This window comes from Chelonus insularis, unplaced genomic scaffold, assembly GCF_013357705.1.
Source record: "Chelonus insularis isolate UGA/USDA-ARS -01 unplaced genomic scaffold, ASM1335770v1 scaffold_277_pilon, whole genome shotgun sequence".
Taxonomy (NCBI): Eukaryota; Metazoa; Arthropoda; class Insecta; order Hymenoptera; family Braconidae; genus Chelonus; species Chelonus insularis.
The window spans coordinates 2,450,875-2,476,428 of NW_023276791.1; the positions used below are offsets into that span (position 1 = coordinate 2,450,875).

The 25,554-nt window shown below is 25.8% G+C and overlaps 1 protein-coding gene across 6 annotated transcripts in view; it reads left to right on the forward strand.

Annotated features, from left to right (window-relative positions):
* Window positions 1–25,554, forward strand: part of Syx1A (Syntaxin 1A) — a 41,233-nt gene that overhangs the window by 2,572 nt on the left and 13,107 nt on the right. For all 6 annotated transcript variants that reach the window (XM_035093889.1, XM_035093888.1, XM_035093891.1 and 3 more), the window contains exons 2-7: window positions 2,489–2,575; window positions 7,106–7,205; window positions 22,188–22,262; window positions 22,330–22,512; window positions 22,608–22,681; window positions 22,849–22,986. In XM_035093889.1, coding sequence (XP_034949780.1) covers window positions 2,489–2,575; window positions 7,106–7,205; window positions 22,188–22,262; window positions 22,330–22,512; window positions 22,608–22,681; window positions 22,849–22,986 — 657 coding nt within the window. The remainder of the gene's footprint in view (window positions 1–2,488; window positions 2,576–7,105; window positions 7,206–22,187; window positions 22,263–22,329; window positions 22,513–22,607; window positions 22,682–22,848; window positions 22,987–25,554) is intronic.

Here is a 25,554-nt window from a genome sequence, read left to right on the forward strand (position 1 = left end):
TTTATTCTTTAAAAATATATCATGAGAAAAGTTTCGTATACATTTTTCACCTATGTTTTATTTAATTTTAAGTTGAGTTTTTGATGGTTATTTCATCTAGAATATAAGTAATGTAAAATTATTCAGTAAATTTTAATCAAAGGAGTGGATGATTTAAATTAAAAGATCCAAAGTCTGAAAATCTTTTTCAAAATTTAAAGATATAATTGCTTCAGGTTTTTTGAATGAGTTTATCGATAAATACTTTGCTTAAGCAAGTAGGCTTATGTGTTTTATCACTAAATTAATTTATCATTAAACAGTATTACTTTACTACTACAATTTATTTTATTTATCTACTAAATACAAGTTTATATGTTCATGTAATATTTTATCAGATTTTTTATTACAAGATTAATATTATTCTTCATAATTAAAAATACCGAATTATCAATGAATTTGTAAAAACACATATATTTTTTATCTTATACAAAAATTAAATCACTTCTTGTATTGTTTAAAAACCAATTAACACCTTAGTTTATTTGAATTAAATTTACACTAAAATTTGCCACTTATTTGACTTAAAAGTATATGTAAGATCTTGAATATTTATTTGAAAATATTTATAAAAAATTCAGCTATTTATTTTCACATCACCTTAATATTCAAAGAACCTTAAATAATCATTGTCCCAGCTAGCGAAAATTTTAACGTAGAAGATATGACATTGAAGTGACATGGGTGGCGATGAAATACTCATTTGAATATCCCGGGTTTAGCCTCGAATCACTACATATCCTTGACCCAATGTTGAGTATATCATAGAAATTCTGCATCGTTTCACTAATTTCTCACATCACGAGACTATTATCTTTCTTACATCATCAACGTTTACATAACATTTTTATTGTTAATTAAGATGAAAGAATGTATTTAATGAACATATTAATTTATTATCTACCTTGATAAAATTTCGCTCTAGGTTTCACTATTTTGTGTGAGATATCAAATGTTTCTTATATCTTTTCGTGAAAAATAGATACTAATTTTCCTCTTGATAAGTTATTTCAAGGAGAATAATATCCATCAGGTGGTTTATATCAGTTTAATAATTCATCCAGGCTGATATATCTATCAATATTGCTTGGAAGATCTTTTCTGCTTACTTGCTCTACAGTATTTTCATTATTTTGTTATTTAATAATATCTACTTGCATTTATACTAGCTAGTTTGTCGTAATCCATGTCTGGTTTTGAATATTAATCATGATTTAATTTAATTTTGTCATTATTCTCATGAAAAAATGATCTCATGAATAAGTAAAATAATTAAGAAGGTGAAATGTAAATTTTAGAATAAGAAACTCAATTTAATTTACCAAAAAAAAAAAAGTTTAATTTTATAAATGAAAAATTTTCTTCTTAATGCTCAACAATTACTTTTTTCTAGTCTTTAAATCTAATTTTGATTAAACAACTCTTGAGACAGTGAAAAAAATTTTGAGTTAAAATTAATTCTAGTGGTTAGACTAGTTCTTCAAGTAAACAAGTATTAATCTCAAAGTTAATACATTTTTTATCAAGTTTGGAAAGTTTTCTTGTGATGAAGCTCAAGTTAAACATTAACAAAAATTTCAATTTCGATAAAGTATATTGCATCCTATCAACTGCAAACAAATTTTAAAATTTATTTAACTATTGTTTGAAGATTAATTTAAATATTTATATGCATTTTAAAGTTATGTTTAGTTATTAAAAATATATTAATAAATCGGAGAAATAATTTTATTAAACATTAAGAATAATTTTTATGATGTTTCTATCAATTGTTTTTGAATTTTATATCTCACAAAATAATCATCAAACATTTCTAACATTTACTTTTATACAAACCAATATCGCTATTCTAAAATTGAAAACAAATCAACTAATTATTTTCCTTCAAGGCAAATTACCAGCTACTCTAGACTATTGTGTTTATAGAATCGACTATCAAAAAAAAAGAAAACAAGAAAGCTTTCGCTTTAGTGATTTATTGTAACGAGTACGCCAATTACGCATTCTCGATATAGATATTTCAATTTCTTGATAAATGTAGGTGGTATAGCCAGCAGTGTAGGCAGAGAAAGCTTGTCATCAACAGAATGAACCAACGTGGGTGGATTGAAACTTAGGTCAAAGCCAGAGCTTTAAACACACCAGTGAATCATGTATTGATTGTCGTCTAAATATTCTATGATATTCTAGTGTTCACTTTGGTTTTAGTGGTTCATACTTGACCGATTGAAAAGTTAAAGCAATTACAGCTTATTAGCGATAAAATCACATTCAAAGTCTCCAACGCCATCAATACTAAAATGCTTGCTTGACATTTGATAGTTGTTTGATTTAAAAGATTGATTTCACTATTTCCTTCTTTTTTAACATTTCAAACATCCAATCCTTTTCATATGAATAATATTGAAAATTTATATCTCTGTTTCATTTGATTTAATATTTATTTCAGGCCCAATCAGACGATGATGAAGTCGCGGACGAGGTATCTGTCAATGTGGGCGGGCAAGAAGATTTCATGACAGAATTCTTTGCAGAGGTGAGTCTTTTTTCCATAAATCATGGCAACTTTTACTTACTTTATACTTCAGTCGATCTGTATTATATTGAGTCTAGAATCCCTTGTGAGTAGCGAAATCAGCAGGTGCTCAAGTTCTTGGTACAAAGTAGCATAGCATTTGGAATGCAAATGCCAAGACTGAGTGTATTTACTTATAGTTTTTGATGATTTATTCTTGATCGGAAAATACTTGCTTTTTATTTTTACTATTTTAGATTTTCAACATCCAGATTTAAACTTCTTAACAGGTTACCAACAGTTATGCTTTGTTTTATGAACTATTTTAAACTTGTTTATCAATATCTAGTATAAATAATGAAGATAAAATTGTTAAATTATATTTTTTAGATAATTTAAATATGATCATAGTTGATGAATAATGAGTTCTAGTTGTGAAAAATAGTTAATGATAACATAAAATAATTTTTAATCAAAGTAACTAATAGTTAAGTGAAGTTACACATTAATTCAAACAGTAATTATGAAAAATAATATTACAAATTAAATTTTCTATGTTTATGAAATTCAGTGAGTGAAAATTTCCTTTCCTTCTGACTCATTTTCTTAACTGTTCTATAGATAATTAGTATGACGAGTACTTTAACACTCTGCTTGCACTTACACACCAACGTTCCTGACAAAATAATATTCCTAAGCGTGACATTTACCAACACCCACGAAACTTCTCCTCTGTATCTTTGAGTTTGCAAATGTTGGTGTTAGATGCTTGATTTCAGGAAACATTGTATATCAAAACGTGTGGGGAATTATGACATTTCCTATTTCCATCCTGACAACAATGTTATTTTGTTTTTGTTAATTTTTTTTTCTTTGCTTTCATCATGGTTATGTGCTTTTCTCAACCATAATGAATCTCCTTTTTTTTCATATAATCTATTTTTTATTATCTTATCAGTTTAATGTATTTAATTCTTCATGCAATTTTTCTTTCAGTAAAACTACAACAGCAGAAAAATTAGTCATACATAACATGAAATATTTTTCAAGAGTTTAAAAATGAATTTGTTGGTAAAAAAAAAGGGATTTAAAATGATGAATTAATCATGTTCCAAGTGTTGAGTTGTTTATAACAGTAAATTTCAACGGTGGAATTATGACGGTTATCATTGAAAAGGGTAAATTGTTCTCTTCATCAGCTGATAAAAAAAAAACCAATCCAATAAACATAAAATAATTCCTGGAGGAATAATTTGCAGAATAGTGATTTCAGTTGAATTTTATGAGATTCTCGACATTATTGCCTGCATAGAGAATTTCAAAGCAATAATCCTTTGGGACTATTTATAAATGTGTGTGCGTTAGAGTATGTATGTATGTGTTGGTTAGAGCTGTTACTCCACCTAAATCATTTCCAGCTTGATTGTACAAACTAAACTTGCATGACGCGAAAGCACCCACAAACCGAAGGAAAAGGGAGAGACAACGAATATGACGATATGACCATTGTGTGAGAACATCAATATGTGTTTGTGTGTATCCTATACTATATTCCACATATCAATGTAACTGGTTAACCTGGCATACTGCCACACTACTAACCGTAATCCTATCAAGATCATTTCCCTCTTGTCGTGATCACATCTCTTGAAATGATTTTCCATTTCGAAATAAAGAAATATCTAAACTAATTTATTTTTTAGTTAGGTATATAACTTTTTACCCAGAAGCTGTGTTTCATCGATCATGACGTTTGTATTCTAAACCTTAGGGAGCAATAAAATTTAGATAGATACTTGGGTATACTTTAGACAACTCTAGAACATTTATCATCTTCAAGATTATATTTTTCAAAAAAGAAAAAGGATAAATAATATTGTTATCAGAAAGTTATGAATTATTTTAGAGATGTTGAATTTTTTTGGTCCAAGGAAATTTAACTTCTTTAAAGCTTTTTTATCTGATTGACAATTAAACTAATGAAAGAAAAAAAAAAAGTGATAATAGAAAAAAAGAAATATTAAGTTACTCAATTTATCATGTAAATAAAATATTTCACTGCTTAATAAATTCTCAGTTGATATTTCTTTTATTAAATATTTGTTAACTCGTTAAACTTTTTTAATTTCTACCATAGTATATGCTTCAATGTAGCATTTAGTTTTTAGATTTAATCATTCTATTCATTAATGAATTAACTTGTTTCTCTTTGTAATTTTTTAAATGAAAAATACAGAAAGATGTTGATTTTTGAAATTTATTTATGAATTTAATATTTATTTTCTTTTATTAGTTATTTTGTAAAGATGTGGATTTAAAAGATTAATTAAAAAATAAATGATTTAATTATTTATTCAATTGTTACACAATATTATTTTTCATTTATCATTTGAATATTCCATTTCTAATTGGAATTATAGCCTTGAGTAAATACTAAAGATGAAGAATAAATGATAACATAAAATAAGCCTAATATTGTTGATAAGATAAATTATTGAGGTAAAATACATTTGATTATTTTTATAAATATTTTTACTTAGCAACAATAATATGTATGTATTGGTGTGAATAATGAATAGATTTCTTTATAAAAAGAAAGTTTTATTTAGGTATATTCTTTATCGCTCTCCTGTGACCTTTCGTTCATATATAAAGTTTTGTCCCCTGAATTGAGATGTAGTTATGTGCTTTAACTATTGAACGAAGGGAAATTGGTCCCACGATTCAAACTTATTTTCTTGTATTGCATTGTATTCAGTAGCTTTTTGTCATTTTTCACAGCTTTCTCCCTTTTGAATTTTCTTTTTTTTCTCAATCACTAATCATTTATTTCCAATGTAATACTTTGAATTTAATTAGAAAATTTTCTCACGTAATTTCTAGTGAATAAAATATTTTTTAGTGTAAAAAAAAAAAAAGTAATATCAGTAAATAAATGTTTTTTTTTTTTTTAATAGTTGCCATGAAATGTTCTTTTTACTTTTTAATTAATTTTTCGACTGAATTCTATATATTATTATTGAATAAATTTTATTCCATTCAAAATATTTCAGTGCACACAATTAAAACTTTTCTAATTAATTTTTATGATTGTATAAAAAAAATTAAGCGCTTTTAAATTCCACTTTTTTTGTTACATAAAGGGTTTTTAATATGCAATATAATCCTATAAATACCTTTAAACATTTCATTCATAGAATGAAATTTAATTTTTGACTTTATTAATATTTTCTATTGTAAAAAAAATTATATTGTAATCTATTATAGCTACTAATAACTTTGATGTTCTAAGGTAACTTTAATATTTAGATGAAAAAAAAAAAAAAATTCCTTAAACAAGACTAAAATCTCAAAAAAGCTTGAGTAGAAGTAAAGCTTGGCATCCTACCAGCTATTGTCTAGCATCAGTGAGCTCTAGAACTGCTGTTGACTGAATACATAAAAATTTATCTCAAGTTTTTTAATAATTTCAATTTTATCTAGATTAGAAAACACCAGAAATTTTTTATTGTTCTCAATAATTCTTTTTCCTTAACAAAAAACTATAAACATCATTTATTAACATTTTTAGAATATTTGCAAAAAATAAGAAAAAAAATAAAATAATTTCAATTGTCAAAGAATTAAATTTCCATCATAATTACTTGCTAAAAACCATTTAAATGATTAATTAACCAATCTTATTGCATAATGTAATAATTACATGCTAAATAAAATATGAAAATCCACGACGGAAATTGTACTAATTAATATGCTCGTAAAGTTTAAATGGTTCAGTAATTTTTAATTACAGTACAGCAACATAACTTGAAACTTAAAAGTCAATTCAGTAGTATAACTCAACATTAGTCAGGCATACTATGATCTTGGAGTGGTTTCATTTATAATTAATAAAAAAAAGTCTCGATAAAAAAATACTCATTAAATGTGCATGTTAATTTTGGGTTAAACAATGGATATATTAAAAATACTCATCAAGTATGTATAGAGTGTTAGTGGTTTGAAAATATCGATCTTACCCGCATTAATGTTTCGGAAATAACTATCAGGAAATTCTCTAGTAGTCTATAAAGACTTAAGGTAATGCAACTCTCTTAGTATTTAATATTTATGCGATAAACTCTCATTACAAAATGTTGTGTTGAACTATTTTTTACAGCTTGAATGAACAATTTACTCAATAAAATTATCCACATAACTCGGCTCTTTAAAAAATCTAATTTTAAAAGTATGTTATTCGTTAAGATGATTTAAAAAAATTATCTATCTTATCTTTTAAAATGTCCTATTATTTATTTGGAGTTGATGATGCTACAACTAAAGTAAAATCCTAATAAATTACCACCACGAATATAATTAATTACAAAATTATAAGCTATTTTATGCTATACTCCTGAAATATTGACATTGTTTGTTTTAATTGTAAGCAAAATTTAATAATAATATTTAATATGTTGGTACATATTACACATTCACTGAATGGTGGTCATTTATTGGTCATTTTATCATCAATATTTACTCCTAATCTAACATGACTTTTTTTATTTCAAGGTGGAAGAAATACGTGAAATGATTGACAATATTCAGACAAATGTAGAGGAAGTAAAGAAGAAGCACAGTGCGATTCTATCAGCACCTCAGACTGATGAAAGTAAGTAAAATTTATGACATTTTTTATTCATGCATTTACAAAAAAAATATTCTTGCTTCTACACATAAAAAAGGTAGTGTTTCCAACTTTATTCAAATCAAACAAATGATTAAAAAATCAATTCAAGTAATGTTTAAATACAAATGTTTTATTACATATACATTGGATTTTATCAAAGTACATAAATGTGGAGGTCATGTTTCATGAAAAAGAAAAAAATTTCAATATTCTAGTCTACAAAAATGTCAAATATAAAAAATATGAACGGAAGCACATATGTTTAATGAGTATATTTTTTTATGTAATTGTGTAAAGTATTCATATGAGCGTGACTGTTATAAGTGTCACTATATCATGGCATGAAACGATAGCCTATCGTGTCAAGAATTATTACAATATATTATAATATTGATCAGTGATTTTTATCGTGACTTCAAACATCATTTCTATTATTAATTATTCTGTTTATTTTTAACTCTATTTAAAAATGTTTTAAATCTAATGCTCTAGTTCAATCAATCTTATTAAAGTAGATACTTCCGAAAAAAAAGAGAATAAATTATAGGTCATATATTTTAAAAATAGCATTTATTAATTCTTCTTTTTGTCGAATATTAATGAGTTTTAATGTCTAAAAAAACAGTTGAATAATTAATTTATAGAAATTTAAATTTTTGGAAGGTTTTAAAAAACATTTTAGCTGACTTTTTAAGTATTATGAACTTTGTAATAATCAATAATCTCAATTTAAGTTTCTTGAATCATGTAGAGCACTTCTGTCTACCAATATAAATGAGGATCTTAACATTTGATTAAATTCAGAAAAATTCAGGATAAAATGAAATAAAAATAATGAGAAATGGAGCTACTTGAAAACAATTGGTGCGATCAATCGAGTCCATAGGCAGCGATGGATAGAATATCATATTATATGCATCGTCGCTTAAGTGCTAGCAATATTGAACATCTTACTTTAGTCAATATATCTGTGAAAAAAAAAAAATTTTTATTCTCTACAATAAATATTTTCAATAGATTCGTACTGAATAAAATTATTCCAAATTTGTTTTGCACTAAATATTATTTATATATATATATATATATATATATATATATATATATATATATATGTTATTATTATATTAAATTAAATTAAAATAAAATATTATTAAATTAAATAAAAAAAAATATTAAATATATATATATTAAAAAAAAAAAGCTTAGTAGTTTTCTTTTACTGAAAATAACATAAACTGTCTAATCGATTAGAATGAAAATTGGATACTTTTGTATCACCATATTTACAGTAATCCTGTCAAGGTTGACGACCATTATGTTACTTTTCCCCTCGAGAAGTAAATATACCCGCCATATGGCACGCACTTCCGTACTATATCGTGCATAAAGTCAGAGCTATAATGTATTAAAGTTCACCAACATGTTAATTTTTATTTACCTTTCATTCTAATTATATTTTTATCTATAATAATAACATATGTATGTGGTTATTGAGTTTCTTTTTTTCATCAATTTTTAACTAAAAATACAAAGAGATATTTATCCAAGAATGTACATTATAAACTACCCCTGAAGTTATTGTATTTGATGAAATTGTCACATTGATGAGTCTCCAATATATTCCTTAAGCTTTTAGTATTCCTCACAGAAGCTATGTAAATATATAACGATTAACGTAAGTAGGTCAACAGGATTTTATTCCGAAATATCGTGCGTCTCTTGGTGGCTGTAGAAAATATTTAATATTTTTCTCATATAAAACTGGAATTGCTTAGCAAATAGAATATAATTGGTTGAAATGATCAAGTGCTAATTACATTTTCTCTTCATTAAAAAACTATCTCATTAATTTTTCTTTTTATTTGATCATATTACAATTGAAAATACCTCGTGGTATTAATGAATAAAGAAAAAAAACTTCCAATTAATAGATACTTTTATAGAATAAGAATATTTCTTCCTGATCCACGACCCAGTGTTGAAATATTTTCAAGTTACATGTGATGCTACAAGATATTTACTGTAAAGCTTTTCTCAAGGGAAATATTTCCAAGCCACCTGGTGAGTCTCAAGAAGATTCTTTGAAACTATTCTTGAACACATTCTTTAGGTTGTCTTGTAGTACTGAATATTCCTCATTAAAAAAACCGAACTCATTGAGATCTTGAAACATTTTCTTTGAAGTTAATAATTCTATAAGTAAAGATAATCTGTTATGAACAAAAAAGAATCAGCAGCAAATATAGAAATAAACCTAGATTATCTTTTGTCTTCTTGGAGATCAATGCTTGGAACTTGATAAAACCACCAACTAAAACATCTATCAAATATTAATAAACCTTAATTGTTCTAGATAAACTCTTCTATCAATGTATCCATGTTACTCTAACAATCTCTAATACCTCCACTTTACGCTGAAATTCCCAGAAGCTTACTGTCAAGCTTAATTCAGTATCATCAACAATACTGTATATTAGCCAAGTGAATAAAGCACTTGGACATTCAATATGATTTTCAATTAATCTTGTTGGTAAATCCATGAGTTCTGAATGTTACTAACTACTTAGATAGTTAATGAGTAACGAGTATTTTTACTTAGAATGCATAATTTATCACTTCTATATTTATAAAAATTTATTATAATGAATGAGTTTGCTAGAATCATTGATTCACAGAGAGTCTTTGTTGCTGACTAGATACATTTATCTGATGATTTCCATTATTTTGAAGTAAAAGAAAATGCATGTAGCCTATGTGAGATGGCAGTTTGGATTTGGAGCATGCTATTAAAGCACAAAAGGAAAACATTCAGCTTTTCCCCTTTCTGGTTTATCGACAACATTTTTATCTTCATTTTTTTGTTGTCTGTTTCTGACTACACACTATTGATCGAAGTTTGTTCTTGGGTTGGAATCAGATTTTTATGTTTCAATACTTTTGATGCTCTGACTTCAATACTCTTAGCTTGCAACTAAGTTTCTTAAGTGAAGTTTCTCAAGTGAAATGTCAAGTTATCAAGTATGGGCTGATTTATCTGATAGATGATGATGTACCACATCTTCGTCATCGTTGATAGTATCGAAAATTATCAAATTAATGTATTCACACTGAATTGCCTTGCTTATCAGTTTATCAACTGCTGATTAAATCTTAGCTACTAAATTGTCGAGTAAATTTTAGAGGTTTTTAAATTATCTTTGTTTCAAAATCTTTACCTCCTTGAAGTATCATTTCTTTGATGATCTTTCAGTGAGAGTATGCTCACACATGAAGTTAATTTATCTCCAAACCAAGGTTAAGTTTTAAACATTAAACATAATATTTGAAGGAAGATATAATTGTTTTCCTCAAAATAATGTCATGAAATTCAGTTGAATATTAAAAAATTTTTTTTTTATATAGAATAAATAGAGATGTAATGATGATGTATAATTTATTTATTTTTTTGCTTTTCTAATGGAAAAAATATGGAGATTTATTTTTTGTAAAATATTTTTTAAAGCATTCCTACATTTGACTACATCGTTCTATTTATGAAGAATTATTTTAATATAGAAAATGATTACTAGGATAAAAAGTTTTATCGTTTTTGAAATTTTAATAGTGTACTTGACAAGTGAATTTTACATGCTGTTACATATCTCTAAAAAGTTTTTTTTTTTTTATAAGTAATTTAATTTTTTAAACAATGCGACAGATATCAAGAATCGTTTTATGATACTTCTAATTTCTATAATATATTATAACAAATCACATCATTATAAAACTGATTTTATGAAAAACAAAAACATGGAGGAGGAGGTAGGATTATGGTCCAGTCTTTAATATGGTCCATTCATTTATTATACCAATGCACTGCATTTTCTATTAGCTAACCCACAAATATATTAAAAAATAACTTCTTGTCAATAAACAGAAACTTTGAAAAGTGACAATTGATGATAATTTAGCAGAGTAAAATATAATTAAATAAAAACAAAAAGTGGCCCATAATCCTTTCTTCTCTTCTATGTATAATTTTACGACTAGACAAAATATGAATCGAGTTTATAAAGCATAGTTTTGCTGAAATGAAAAGTGTTTTAATTGAAATGAAAAATTTTCAATAATTAAACAAATCTATGAATTTTTTAAATTAAAAAAAATTTTTTTTTGTTTAAATGAAAAAAAAATTGTTTATAAAGAAACTAGCTTACGAACAAGATCAGAAGTGACCTTGAATATTGCTGGGGACCAAGTACTGGTTGAATAGTAGATTTACTATTGATCTTTTTCCCAACAGCTAGCACCAATGCAGCAGCTTCCAAAGCTCCAAACTCCCACTTTACTATCTCTAGCTCCCACTCCCCCCCATCAGTTGAGTTTTACCGACAGTAGCTTCTGTCCCCTTCAGCAGCTTATATCAATTTAACTACACAATTCTATGTCTCTTCTTTCTTTCACATTTTTCACTTTCCACTGTTCTCTTAGAATACATTCACCTACACAAATTTACTGAATTTATTTTACATTTTTTTAGCAATGAAAATCATTCTTTATCTTCATTCTATTCCAACTGCTACCATAAATAAAGTCTTTTTTTTTTATTGAATTATGTTATTATGCTGTCGTTTGAATTTTTAATGTTATTCATTTAGAGTTTACATTCATTAAACTTAGCTTCAATTGTGGATTCTTGAAAAATTAATCGTCTTAGAATTAAATTGAACATAAGCAGTTTAGGAAATGAGTTATTGTCTAATGTTCAATAATACTATGTTACTAATTATTTATTCGAATAAATTGGTCTAGCTATAGAAACAATTTTCCGTTAACTTTCTATTCTAGAACATAACATTTTTGATTGAAAAAATTGCATTATTAAAACAAAATCATTTCTTGGTGCACAAAAATATCCAATGTTATTTTCTATGAAAGCTATTTTTTAAAAATATTGAGTTGAAATTTTTTTTTAGCTCAATTTGCTGAGTTTTTTGTTTACTAATTTTGAACAAATGCAAGACTGACATAAAAATAATTGTAAAACAACACATTATTGGAAATAGAAGAATCTGAAACTTAAAATAAGAATCCTGAGCAGACTTTCAGATTGGTTATCTAGTGGGAAAGGAAAAGAAAATTACGTGATTCCATTATAGAACTACGTTGTTCTTTTCTCAGACACTTTACTTTATTATTTTTATCTTTTCCTTTTCATCAATATAACTATTTTTTGACATCTCTAATTTTTTATATCATTTATTATCACTTTTAGTAGAGCTTATAGTCTTTCAAAATCTTTTTATAAATTATTACTTTTGGATATTGGCTTTTAGATAATAGATTTTCATTAATTTTTCATTTATATTTTTTAAGATAAAAAAATATAAATTCAGCAATAATTTTCTTATTTTTTTTTTCATAAATTATTTAATAGACTATTGAAAGAAAGAAAAAATAAAAAGATATTTTTTATATCGAAAAGTTTATTCAAAGCGTAACTAAATATTTAATATAATTCAAAATATCAGGTATTTAACCTCGATGTCAATTTTATTCATTGTTCTGCGATTAAAAACATTTTTCATTACACTAATGCTCAGTACCACAAAAATTGAATAAATTCTAGTTTCTCTTAAAGCTTAAAAATAAATCCTAGAGTTTGTGTTCCATTACTAAGAAATGAAAGCTTTTAATTATTTTATTATTTCTTCATCTATTCATGGAATAAATAGAAAGGGAAGAGGCTCATCTTCAATAGAATCTGATCTTTCTAGATTGAAATTCACATTACCAATAAGAAAGCAGCAAAACCAGAGACAGGAAAGAGTGAAAAGAAGATGAAAGCCGGAAATCTTAAGCGCTCGAGTGTGAAATTTATCGTGAAGAATCGAATGTCACTACAGATCCTTGTGCAGGATTTGTGTAGGATTATCTATGAATATGTGGATGAAAGATATATAAATATATACTTTTCATATTGGGATCTGTACTATTGGATTATTTTTAATATCTGTTTCATTTAGGTATTGTGGTAAGGAAAAATACATCAAAGTAAGATATGATAGAAATCAATATATAAGGAATTGATAAAAAATTGAAGCAGAATAAATTGTTATTTAGCCAGACAGAAATAATTTTTGGGAATATTTTTAAATTAAAAACTGCATGATATTTAAAGATAGAATGTATTGTATGTAGGATATCTTTTGAATGTAGTTTTGTGATAAAATGCTAAAACATTATTCCTGTAGAATCCGTATAATACTGTAAATCCTAGAGTGTTGAAGTAAAATCCACCAAAGTGTGTTTAATGTCAAACGTTGTGAACAAACTATAGATGCTTTTTACTCATTTTTACTCAATTTTAAGGCGTGTTTATTTCTATAGTTTCATTATGATATTTAAAATAGTACGTTAGGGATATTCTGTAATAACTGATAACATCATATAGAAAAAGTCAATGTTAGAATTCCTGGTGCCTAGAATAGTCAATCAATATGTTAGAATTGAATTTTGAGATAAGCTATAGAGGGTACAGCACCCTAAAAATGACCACCATTATCCAGTGAATGACTAGTGCATTAAATTTCATTAATGTAAAATTTTTAAACTATGTTTCATTTTATAATTGCAATTTTAACATTTTTTTTTGTTTAAAAGTAATACTGAATAATAATTAATAGGTTCAAAAGTTAATGATTATTATTTTATGCTTTAATTATATACTAGATGATGGTCATTGAGAAGGGTTATAATTTTAATAATTGATTTTAAATATAACTAGACAGTTTTCAATTTATTTTTTACAAAACTGTTGGACTTTTGATTATTTTGTTTACAAGAAATTTGAATTTATTTGTGCCATTGAGTTCAATGTTTAACTTCTGTTTTATTCCAACTTTAGTTGAAACTAGGGCAAAACGACCCTCTATAATAATTTTATTAATCTGTAAAAACACTAAGGTATAAATTTTATTATTTATAATCTAATAAGTGTTTTTTTTTTTTAACAATTTATGTAATGAAGTAAACTATTATACATCATCTTTTTGCATATTTAAATTTTAAAAGTTTACATATTTTTTATTATTTAAAAAAAAATTTTTTTATACAATTATTATTATTTAATATCTTAATTAAAGAATATATTTATTAACGAATAAAAATATTTAAAAGATCTTCAAAAATGAATTTATTGAAAATTTTCATGAAAATTAAATTTTGCCTTCAAACATTTCTTTTTTTATTGATTATGATAAGAGACTTTTATATTTCATCGCATCCCCTAGTGACTCATTTCACCCCACACACGTTTTTAAAATAAAAATATTCCAAAAAAGAAATTCGTACGCGGGATAATTGGCTTAATTCAATAAGCCATCATCATTTTTTAAATAAACGACTTGATGTGATGAGAATCCTAAACCTCATCCATCTAAAAACGATTTAAAATCTTAATCCTGCAATAAATAGCTGAAGCATCGACACGTATAAGATCACTTCCCGTGATTCCATGTAATTTCATCCTACTGAGGATTCGAAACATTAAAACCACACGATACGAAATAGTAACAGTTGTATATATATATAAGAAGGGAAACGAGAGAGGGAGAAAAAAAAAGAAGCTAATAGCTTTTGGAATGTAAGGGCGTATTAGAAGAGGCAAAATGCTGATTTAGGGTGGATTAAATGGGTCAGGGTGAAATGAAGAAAATAAAAAAAGGGAGAGACTTCAATGCATTGAAAGATTAGTCATCTCGTTGCAGAAAGTATTGTTAAAGTTAATAATTTATCAAATATTTTATTCAATTAATCTTATTGCTTCCTCAAAACATTGGTATAAATTATTGATGATTTTTTTTTTCACATCATTTTAGGTTGCTGCATATCCAGATCATTAGTAGTAACCTTAGTGCACTCAAAAAAAATTAATTTCTAGAAAAAAAATTACATTCAGATGGTTTTTATTAATTTATTGTTTATACAAAATAACAACAGAATTTTTTAATTAAAGTATTGATTTATTTCAAGTATTTAAGAGCAATAAATTAATAATATCAAATTGTGGAGATGAAAATTGATTTTTGTTGCTTGATAGTAATAAATGATAGTTGTTAGATCATAAAAAACCGATACCTAGGTGATGTTACATATCATGGGAATAAGAAAAAGTAATCCCATCAATAACTTTAGTAATATCAGCTATAACTTATTATTAAGTTTTTTAAAAAATATATTCTGGGATTTTTATATCTTAAACTATAATGGTTATACTTCTTAATAACTCTTTTTTCATCTCTGTATACCTTTGGATATTTTTAGAGCATAAAATCCATCTTTGATGAAAATCTTTTTTGACTCTTCTAAAACAGTTAGATAAAATAGTTATATAAAATTCTTTAAAAAAATTAGGTATATCAAAAAATTCAATATTCATAGTTTCCATCTTTTTATTTACTTCATATACTCATTCAATATCTTCAACTTTAAGATATTCATTCCACAACAGTTATTTTTAGACAACAATGAAGTTTAAAAATAAAAAAAAATGATTTATTCATTTATAAATAAACTATGTCATTTATTTTTGTTTAGTATTATTAGCAAATGATTCTTGGTGAATGCCACAAAAATTTTATTGTTAATATACAAATGAATTCTTATAGTTCATAGACTTGATGCCTTAGTACGTGGAACCTTTCATCAATACATATTATCCATGAGCTGGGTCGTTTGCGCAGCTTTATTGAGAAAGAAGCATTGATGCATGCCATAATAGCTAGAGTTTTTACACTTGCTTCGTCAGGTTTCTCTATGTATACCACTATGGTATTTACATAAAATCATTTTTACTAATATTCTTTGACCAAGTATAGCCTAGATCAAGCCTAGCAAACCAATTGCTTGAAAACCTCGAACCTCTTTGGAAAGTAAACTAATTAGTGAAGTGAAAAAAAGCTAAATCAACTGATTCAGAGAAAACTTGGTGAATGAAGAAAAATAGCTTCTACAAACAAAGAAGAAAAATGCTGAGTTGTTTTCTAAAAATTAGAACGATACCTAAATTACTCAAAAATAATTCCCCAACTTTTACTTTCAGCTATTTGTGTCTGTCTCTATAAATTAATTATTTTCCAATAAAAAGAAATAAATTTATTTTGTTTAAATAAAAAAATGCTTTCTAAAAATGTATACAATGTTTTAATATCTAAAATAATAACTGGATATTTCTTACTGTTAGTTGATATTGAATGTTTTTTTCACAGTCTATTGACCTCACAGTCTAGGAATGTGCTTTTTCAAAACCATGTTAATGTTGTGTTAATGAAAACAATATTCAATGCCTACCTATTCATCGTGGCATAGCTGGATGTATTGGCAATTTATCAAAGTCTCTAAACTATTCACATGGCTGTTGGTTGGAATAATGTTCTCCATATGCTCATTGCCACGAAAATTCACTTAATTAATTTTCCTGGTACTATTTCAATGATTATGCTACAATTGAAACAAAGTTCAATCAATAACTGCAAATGTAGAACTTGTAAGATTTCTATTAGGGTAGCACTAGCTGCATCGTTATATTTTTGCCTAGATACTTGTGACAATGATAACCTTGCTATTGAGGTCGTTGATGCAGCAAAAAATGATGAGAACGGTGACCTGACCTACTCATAGTGAATTGTTATGAGAGCTTTTTTCTTCCGTCTTTCGTCAGCAAAGACATCTTCAGCTTTATTTTACACCAAAAATCATTCTTCTCTCTTTTGTCTTTTTTTTCTTCTCCACTTTAAATACTTCTACTTTCATTTTTAGTTGTTAAATATTGCTTTTTTTTGTGGTTAATCGTAATTTAATATCTTTGATATATTTTCTAATGGATAACCGAACTTTTTCAATTATTTATTGAGGTAATTTTTTTTTTATTATCAGATTTTAATTAATTGAATGAAAATAAGTTATTTCTATCTATCAGTATATTTCAAATTATTTTTTTTTATTATAGACCGAAGATCTTTACAGTAAAGAAATAAATTATTAAAAACTTTTCCGTCACAATTATTGGATTAAAATAAAATAGATTAAATATTTTATAGATTGTTAGGGAAGTAAATGAGGTCAAAAATTGGTTGATAAATTTTACAAAGTATTTTTAAATACATTGACTTCCTCTTTAGATAATCAACTCATTATTCAATATGATATATTACACTGCCAAAATAAATTAATAGCTCGAACAAATTAACAAATCTATTAAAGACCTTATTATTCAATTAATCATAATTTTATCGAGTTTATTTAATATTTATTAAAAGTTAGTTTCATTAGCGTAGCCAGTTTTTTTTTTCAGTCCAGACATCAAGATGGCTGTCATATTGATTGATTGTTTTTTTATTGATTTAATACAAATACAAACACATTATTACGTATTAAATGTAGAGGAAAATGATAAAATAAATGATGTTAGTGTTATTTTACAAGTTTTATATTTAACACGAAAGCATTGAAATGTAAAAAATCTGTTAAAATAGTTTACAAAGTTTTATTGCCTAACTTGATTAAAGTCTAGTCGTCTTCACTTCTTTTGATGAGATGCTATCAAGATATAGAAACTGAAACGAAAGAAGGTTACAGTTTAGACCACAAAGTCTTATCTGATCCATCGATAACAAGAGAATCCTTGTTTAATATTCTGTCGTTGAAATATAGACTCTTCTTCAGATTCTTTGATCAAACCGGATAGAAATGAGCTTTCATAATATTAAAAAAAATTTCATTAATTTTAATCATTTCAAATTTTTATTCATCATTATATTTTTAAAAGTCATTTTCAAATAGAAAAAAATTAGATTGCCGTAATAGATTGCAGAAAAGATTACTCTAAAATAAAATAAAATGATTTTCTAATTCAATTTTAGAATAAAAGTTAAAATGTTTAATTTTTTTTTTGAAAAATTTAGTAGATATAGTGAAGAGAGGATATTTTCAGCTTTCAAATGGTTTTTAAGAGATTGATTTGCGGTTTTTTTTTCTAGAATTATGAAAGCTTGATGTTGAAAGGTGTGTGTTTTCCTTTGACAGCTCATAACATGGTTAAAAAAATCATAAAATAATTCTGACTATCATATTTGATAAATAAATTTAAACTAATTTGATATAAACCTCTGGTTACGATTGTTGAGCATAAAAGAAGATTTTAGTTTAATATTGGATTATACATTTGAAAAAAAATGAAAAATATTCAAATAGTTTTTTATCATTGCCACCTACTCCATAAAAGGTTGACATTAATCCTTTTGTTTTACAAATCACTTATCAGGCATAATGGAAAGACTACTCATTGTAGAATTATATAATAAAAGTCGTAGCCGTTCCACAGTTTTATTGTGGGTCATTTAATGAATAAAAGAAAGAAGAAAAAGTAATAAACAAAGCTTTATTGACTTGCAATGTGCTCAAGTTAAAATTGTTCAGCCTCCAGGGTTCTTGACCGAATTACTTGTAGCTATCATTCCCTAGGAAATCGTTTTTGTATCTTTTCTCTTCACTTTCTCTTCTTATACCTTTCTGAATTGCTTGAATGAAATTTTATCTTTACTTGTCTTACTCTTTTATATTAAAAATCCTGATCATCAATAAGGTGTTTTTACAGAAAAAAATATCCTATTGTTGTAACTGTTACAGTATAATAAATTGGAACAGGTGTAGTTGAAGATGAGGTCTCATAGCTTCCAGCATGTTTTAAAATGACTTATATTTTTTATTACAAATTCTTTTATTCCAACCATGTCTGAATTTAAAGTCTATTTTTACAACAGTCTTAATTTCCAATTCTTTTCTTTGATTGTTTGAACAAGATTCTTTACCTACATGTTCATTATTGAACATCTTTAAGACTATACTACCTAAGAAGTTCTATAGTCTTGTCGAATAATAACTTACTTTGGCTTGACATTATAATGATCCTTGTCAACTTCTCTATTTTGTACTTACTTCAAAAAAGATATTCATTTTATCAAAGCTTCCCCACCAACAAGTCTATCATATCAATTTTTAAAAGACTAATTTTGGTGAAAATCATTCAAGCAATTTATTTCTTCAAATTCTATGATCTATTAAGTTTAATTTCTGTTATTGTACCTTCGTGTATAGTCTACCATATCCATCAATGTCCAATGTTTCGTGTAAATTCAAATAAATGTTTTGAAAGCTAACATGATAAAAATTTACAGCTAAAATTCATTTGAAGCTTATCTATTCTAGAGAGTAGTTTAACATTCAAGTTTCTTGGTTCTTTTTTTACTCTCGACATGGTTACTTCCATCTGGGACAACTCATCTCAATTTTTGCTGAGATGAAATCATGGGGAATAAAGGAATAAAGTATAACATGTTGGAAGCTGTGGGTTATCAGCAACCACCACAGATAAGTGGCTCTTGGCTGGGTGTTCACCTTTTCAACAAGTCATAGTATAACCAGGTTATCGATTAATTGACGGAATTATTCGAAACAGTTTAAGCTGGGTGTAGCAATTTCAGCAGGTTGGTGTGAATATCACAACTACTACAAATGAGACTTAAGCTCTGATGCATTTCGTGATATTTAAGTCTCAAGGTAATAAAAAAGGGTATTAAAGGAATTGTTGGCCAAAAGTCCACTTTTATTCAGACTGATCTCATTATCATCTTGAATAAGTTATTTCTTTCATCCTCCTCTAGACCCTAGATTCTACAGCCCTAAATCGGGACTGCTTGCAACTCTATTCTGACATAAGGAATGAGAAGTGGTATAGCAGACGAACACTGGGGAATAGAGTCTGGCACGTTCCCATCTCACATCAACCTAATTTTCTATGTAGTGAGATGGAACTCGTAAGGGATGCGATTAGTAAATTCTATTTGTCAATATTCCCTAACTGTATTTATGTCTTGTTTCCTGTATTATTTTCTTTTCTAATAAATTTATTTCGAACTCAAATAGTATTTAATGAATAAAAATACCAGAAAAAAAAGAGAAAATTTATACTTGGTTTTTTAAATTAAAAGATTATTGATCCAGTAATTAGGTTTTATTATATTAAATGTCACATGTCAGTTGGAATAGAAATTAATTTTCTACGAATTCTTAGTATAAGAATAAAATAAAGTAGGTTTTTTTTAGGTTGAGACAAATGTCAAGTAACTTTACTTGCTAGAATTTTGAGAAAGTTGATTGGAAAAAAAAGATAAAAAATAGTTGACTTGAATTTTTTATTAAAAATTGATTATATTGCTTTAAGTAAAGTTAGATGAAATCCAATTTTGATTCTCCATGAAGTAAAAGAGAGTTGAATAAAACATGAAAAAAAAAAATCTTAAAAAAACTGGTTTTTGAGAAAAAGTAGAGTAGCCAGAATTCGTTCCGACGCTTCTTACAGATAAAGATAAAAAATGAATACAATTTTTTGTTGTTAATTACTGCTGAAAAATATCACCATAGAATTTACATAATGGCTTCGTTTAAATCATTTTTCATTCAAAAGAAACTTCTACAGACAATTTTTTACTTTTATAAAGAAATAAATGGAGACAAAAAATAAGAAAAATAGAATTAAGTCAAGATCTTTTAGAACATGAAGTCTTTTCTTTGGTCAATAAATTTTTTTAACATCCATTGTGAATTATTTAGACATTCTTTATTTATAAAAAAATTTTATTTAATTATAATTAGTTGAATAATTTTGAGAAAAATATTTCCAATTCTTGTCGTACTTAAAGAATAGCTCTAAGGGTATATTAATAGATGGAAAAAACTTCTCATCATTAGAATTAATAAAATATTGAGGAGCTTATAGTATGTCGTATAAAAGTTGAAAAAAGCAATACGGCATAAATATCATTTCAAAATGAAATGACAGTTTTTGTTGGTGATGAATTGAAAAGAAAATATGGATTTCCAACGATCTCATTTTAGATCAATGAAAATTGGAAAATTCGTTCAATAATTCTTTTCACCTCAATATTTCAGAGGAGTTCTCAACTGTCGCCTAAGATTTAAAGTGAATCGTTTCACCTTTTGACCTCTTTATAATCATATTCCAATCATTTTAGAGTTTAGAAAATATATTATTCAATATCTTGACAAATTGAATTATTAGTTTCATGATCAAAAGCTATTATTTATATTTTATTCAAAAAAAAAACAAATTTACTTTTCAAAGCTTAGCTAAAATAGTTTTAATGAGGTGGACTTTTGTACATTATCATTTTTCAGAGATGCTTCTTTTCCTTGGTTGAAAAATCTTAAATGCTCTTTTGAAAGTCTAGTTCTTTCTTGTTATTTTACAGCTTGATTTTTGATAAAAAGAAAGAAAGAACTTGAACAAGTTAGACTACATTATTCATGCATGAAAAGTTAAACTATTTGACCTCGACTAAATCGGTTCTGATCCACTGAATGACACGATCTATTCATCCTAATTACTTTTTCATTGTCTCCAATATTGATCCTCAGCCATGATGCCAAAGGGGTTCCAATTGAACAAATTTTGTGGAGGATTAGGTTTGTTAGATCCAAACATCATAGCAAATTAATCTATAAATTTTGCGAACTTGTAAATCCTACAAATATATAACAGATATGTTACGTACTAAAGCTGATTCTTGTTTTTTTTTTCTCACATGTCAGTTGTAGCTTATGAAATACATGTCAGAATATTTCAAGTGACACCTGACGAGTACAAGTTTTGTCCATTGTATTCTAGCTTTATATGATTTACTCTTTTTGTTCAGTTCTAAAAAAATTGTTTGCTCTCACATGTTGAAAACTAAAAAACAAGAAGCAAATTCCAACTGTTGTTGAGTTGGGTTTGTTGATTCAATAGATTAAAACTTGAATTTCCACATGAATTATTCTTGAAATGGCTCTTAATATGCTGATGATTTATTCTTAAAATGAATTATTGAATTCCATGAAACTCATAAATTTTCAATTTTGTTGCAGAGGTCAAAATGGAGCTGGAGGATCTCATGGCTGATATTAAGAAAACCGCTAATAAAGTTCGTGCTAAATTAAAGGGTGAGTTTCTTTAATTAAAAATTGGCTTGTAATAGATTTCTAATTGTTGGATTGTCTGTAATTCCAGTGATAGAACAGAACATCGAACAAGAAGAGCACACGAATAAATCTTCAGCAGACTTGAGGATACGCAAGACTCAACATTCTACATTATCTAGAAAGTTTGTTGAAGTAATGACTGAGTACAATCGGACACAAACTGATTACAGAGAACGATGTAAGGGTAGAATACAACGACAGCTTGAGATCAGTAAGTTTCATTATTTTTTATTATTATTTAACACTTAAATATTCGTCATGCTTTGTATTATAGAGTTTTATATTCATAATAATTTTTTTCTGCAGCGGGGAGAACTACGACTAATGAAGAACTTGAAGAAATGTTAGAGCAGGGAAATCCAGCAGTATTCACACAAGGGGTATGACTTGATGAATACTAACTCCTGTATATCAACATTATTTAATATATAAATCAGATTAATTCACAACTCTGGGCAATCTGATGACTTATTTGGAGTATGCTTGTTAAAATTAGTTGAAGATCTTGGATGCAATTTTAATTTTTTTACTTTCTTTCTCACTCTAGATTATCATGGAAACGCAACAAGCCAAACAGACCCTTGCTGACATAGAAGCTCGTCATGCTGATATTATAAAATTAGAAAATTCTATCAGAGAACTTCATGATATGTTCATGGACATGGCTATGTTAGTTGAAAGCCAGGTAAGTTTCATTATTTCAATTAATTTTGTTTTATTTACTTTTAAAGTTCAATCAAAATCAGATGTATCAGTACAAATTGAACAATTCCATTCATTATCAAAATTGATTTCAATTCTATTTAATTTTAATTCATTATCGTCTTTTATTCTTCAATTGAAATGTTTCTGACTGAATAGTAACACTTATTTATTGAACAAAAAAATTAAAAGATACTTTACTCAATGGAAGGCGATTAGTTATTTAAAAGTTTATATTACTTGTAACTCATTAAATATTTTTAGAAGTGGAATAATCCGATTTTGTTCTGATACTTTTGAAGCATTATTATTAAAATAAAAAAAAAAACAGAAATTAATAATGATGTAATATTGAAGGAAAATTTTCTCTTTTTGTTACAAAATTGAATTAAATATTTATTCAAAGCTTATTAATCTATTTTTTATTGCAAATAAAGGCAAAATTTGTCTAACAACTTTTAATAGAAATATTTATAATAATCAGAGATATTATGATTTAATAAATTATTGCTTTTATTAAAATATTATTTAAAAGTTATTCAAGTAAAAATTTTCCTAATATTTTATCTATTATTTTATAAATATACAGATTTGGTATTCATAGGAGATTCTTAGCTCTCGGAACACACATTTTATACACTGTTTCACTTTATAAAAGTTAGAATAACCATTTTTCCAAGGTAAAATTTCTAAGAAAAATAATACTCCATACACCATTTTATTCTTGTGATAAAAAAAAATAGAAAGATATTTATTTATTATTTTTACAAAAATTCTTATATTTACTTAACTATTTTTGGTTTTTATTGAAAACATTTCAACGTTTTTTTATTCAATATTAAAGAAAATAATCATTTTATTAAATTCTTTTATGCTAATAAATATTTTTAATTTGAAATATGTAAAAATATTTTAGCATTCAGAGCTAAGAATCTTTTTATCTAACTATTATTTATAGTGTAAAAATGAAACATTTATGTTTGACACGATAAAAGTACCATTTACTTCAAGTTCTTTTTATAATTTTAATTTTCAATCCAATAAAAAAAAATAGATAATAATTCAAAAGTAAATCGTGACAAGCATTGTGTATCAATTAAATGAAAAAAATGATCCCCTATTCAGTTTGATAGCTTGAAATGTCGCGTGGCTGGTATTAATAAACATAATATTTTATAAAAATAAAAGTCAACAGCGTGGAAGCGTTAATAATAACTTTCATTCTTGCATTTTATTTAAATAATTATAAAATTAAATTCTCGAATAACTAAATTTAAATACTAGTCAATTGAAAGTGCTAAATTTATGAAAAATATTAATAATTATTTAAATTTATATTATTATCGATTTACATTGAAAATATCCGCGTAGTATAAATAAACAGTGTACGCGGCGCTGATCTTGGAAAGACTAATTTTATTTTCCATGTAAAGTACAATTAATTATACTAATGATTTCCTTTTGTATTGTTTGTAATTGATGTTAATATTAGTCTCCCTGTCTTTTCCTTTAAGACGATTTAATCTTTATTTTTTATTTATTTATTTCTTATAAAATATATATCGAGACATTATTTGCCGATAAAAAGTTTTTAAAAGTTGACTAAACTTATGTGAAATACCTCTCATGTATTGTACAATTCAAAACTTCTTAATGAAAAAAGAACAAAAGTTATCTGTTTCATAAAATCAATATATTTTATCTTATATATCTAATATTTAATCTTCCATTGAAAGAACTTTCATTTAATTTAACTAAAAAATTTTAATAAAATTATTTATTATTTTTAAATAAAGTTTAAACAAAATGGAGAAATATATATAATTAAGTAGTAGTTAAAAGAAATAAATAATAAGATTGAAAATTTTAGTTACTGCATGCTCTCCTGATTTATCTTTAAAAAAAGTATAAAGATAATATTTTTATTCCTGTCATCATTACATGAAAAGAAAATTCTATTGCTGCGAAAAAATAAACCTAACTTTCAATAAATCAAATAAAGAATAATTTTAAATAAAATTTAAGTGTCAATGAATATTTATAAAGTTAAATATGCACAAGCACACATGTTATTTATGAACTTTTGTTTATTCCAATTAACTTTGTAGTTGTATGAGTTTTACGTGTTTAAAATAACTAAATTAATGAATAATTTTATTAGAAGTAAAGTTTATGGTAAGTTAATGAATCCGAGAAAAACTTTATTATATTGTTAAATACATATGTACAAAAATATCTATTTTTAACTGAAAACAAATATAACTAATTAGCTGATAAAATATTTTTTCACAAGTAACTACCAGTATGACCTTAATTGTTGTCGATAGAGGGTTTGAACGTTAATGTACTAATATTGGCAATTAAGTTATGGGTAATAATAAACATTATCGAATTGTTCGTACAATGTTCTTTAGATAATATGAAATGTTTTTATAATTAATTAGAGAAATTTTTTAACATTAAAACATTCCAAACTTGTATTATTTTATGTTTTTGTGTATTGATGGGAAATCAATTGTACCCAGTTGCTTGTGAAAATTATTTAGATAGT